At 61.4% G+C, this 1,552-nt stretch overlaps 1 protein-coding gene across 1 annotated transcript in view; it reads right to left on the reverse strand.

The window, feature by feature from the left end:
* The window catches only part of VDBG_05644 (phosphate transporter family protein), a gene marked incomplete at both ends in the record, with an annotated part of 1,997 nt that continues 445 nt past the window's right edge, over positions 1 to 1,552 (reverse strand). The window contains 2 exons of the mRNA XM_003004485.1: positions 1 to 287; positions 349 to 1,513. Of these exons, the coding sequence (XP_003004531.1) occupies positions 1 to 287; positions 349 to 1,513 (1,452 nt within the window). The remainder of the gene's footprint in view (positions 288 to 348; positions 1,514 to 1,552) is intronic.

Below are 1,552 nucleotides of genomic sequence, written 5' to 3' on the forward strand. Positions count from 1 at the left end.
CTAAGCAAAGCTGGGCGTGTTGACGGCGAGAGCCATCAGGAGACCGCCGATGGCGCCGGCGATGGGGATGGTCATGATCCAGGAGAACATGAGGAGGCCAACACGCTGCCAGTTGACAGCCTTGAAGGTGCCGTTGCACAGACCGACGCCGACAGTGGCGCCGGTGATGCACATGGAGGTGGAGACGGGCAGAGAGTACTGGGAGAAGATGAGAATGGTGATGGCAGCACCCATCTCCATGGAGGAGCCACGCGAGGGGGAGTGGTAGGTGATCTTGTTGCCCATGACTGCATTGTGCGTTAGTGCTGGGACCCAGTGAGATGTGTGGTTATTGAGAAGAAAGCTTACCCTTCATGATGTTGTAACCGTAGGTGATGAAGCCGAGGCAAATGGTGAGAGCGACGACGGCAATCTGCCACAGAGGAACGGGCTCCTTGGAAGCGGCGGTCTTGCCAGTGCTCCAGGCAGCGTACATGCCGGCCCAGACACCGACGGCGTTGCCGACGTCGTTGGCACCGTGAGCGAAAGAGGCGGTACAGGCAGTAATAACTTGGACGAAGGAGTACAGGTGCTCGACCTCGTTGGCGTACTTGGGAGCGTGCTTGTAAACGCGGTCCATACGGCGACCCTCAGGGGTGCCGAGGACACCGACCTGGGCCTTGTGGATGTCGTAGCTGATACCGTAGGTGAGGGCGACAACGATCTGAGCGGGCAGGCGGACGCAGATGGCCTTGAGGTTGTGGAGCTCGTAGACGGAACCGGCGCCCATGGGGTTGTTGTGGAGAAGACGCATGGCCCAGCCGAGGGGACCACGCTGCTTGCGAAGGGAGGCGTGGTGGCGCTCGCGGGCACGCTTCAAGAGACGCTTGTAGGCTTCCTGGGGCGTCTCGTTGTACATGAGAGCCTTCTCGTTGTCGCGGGCGACAGCCTGGTGCTTCTCGGCGGGGATGGAGGCGGTGATGTCGTCGGCGCTGGACTTGTCGTTGGCGCTGGACTTGTCGTTGATGACATCGCCCTTGATGCCCTGCTCGGGACCGTCCTGGTTCTCCTCATCATCATCGTCCCCGCCGTGCTTCATGACAGCGTAGTCAGGAACATCAGCGAACTCAGCACCGGGAGGGGCCGGGCGACGGAAGAGGAGGGGGCCCTGGAAGACGTTGTACCAGCGAAGGGTGTTGTCCTTCTTGATGACCTTGGCGTGGACGTAGGGAACGAAGAAGAGGGCAGAAAGGAGAGCCAGAGCGAAACCAGTGCCGAGCGAGACACCGGCAATGAACGAAGGGGGCTTCTTGGCGAGGCCAAGACGAGGAGAACCCTTGTAAACGATCGACAGGGTACAGATGGTACCGGCGATGAGGAAGAAGAAGGGAGAGGTCCAGACGGCCCAGGGCACGGGGTTGGTGCGGAGGTGGACAGTCAGCTTGACCAGCATGAAGATGGTGGCAGCGAAGAGGCGGAGATGGCGGGGGCCATGGCGAGACCGGCGAAAATGGCACCGAGGCCGGAACCGCCGCTCCATCCCCACTCGACGTTGCTCGCACCGACGGCGGCG

The sequence above is a fragment of the Verticillium alfalfae genome, genomic scaffold, assembly GCF_000150825.1.
Source record: "Verticillium alfalfae VaMs.102 supercont1.6 genomic scaffold, whole genome shotgun sequence".
NCBI classification, from domain to species: Eukaryota; Fungi; Ascomycota; class Sordariomycetes; order Glomerellales; family Plectosphaerellaceae; genus Verticillium; species Verticillium alfalfae.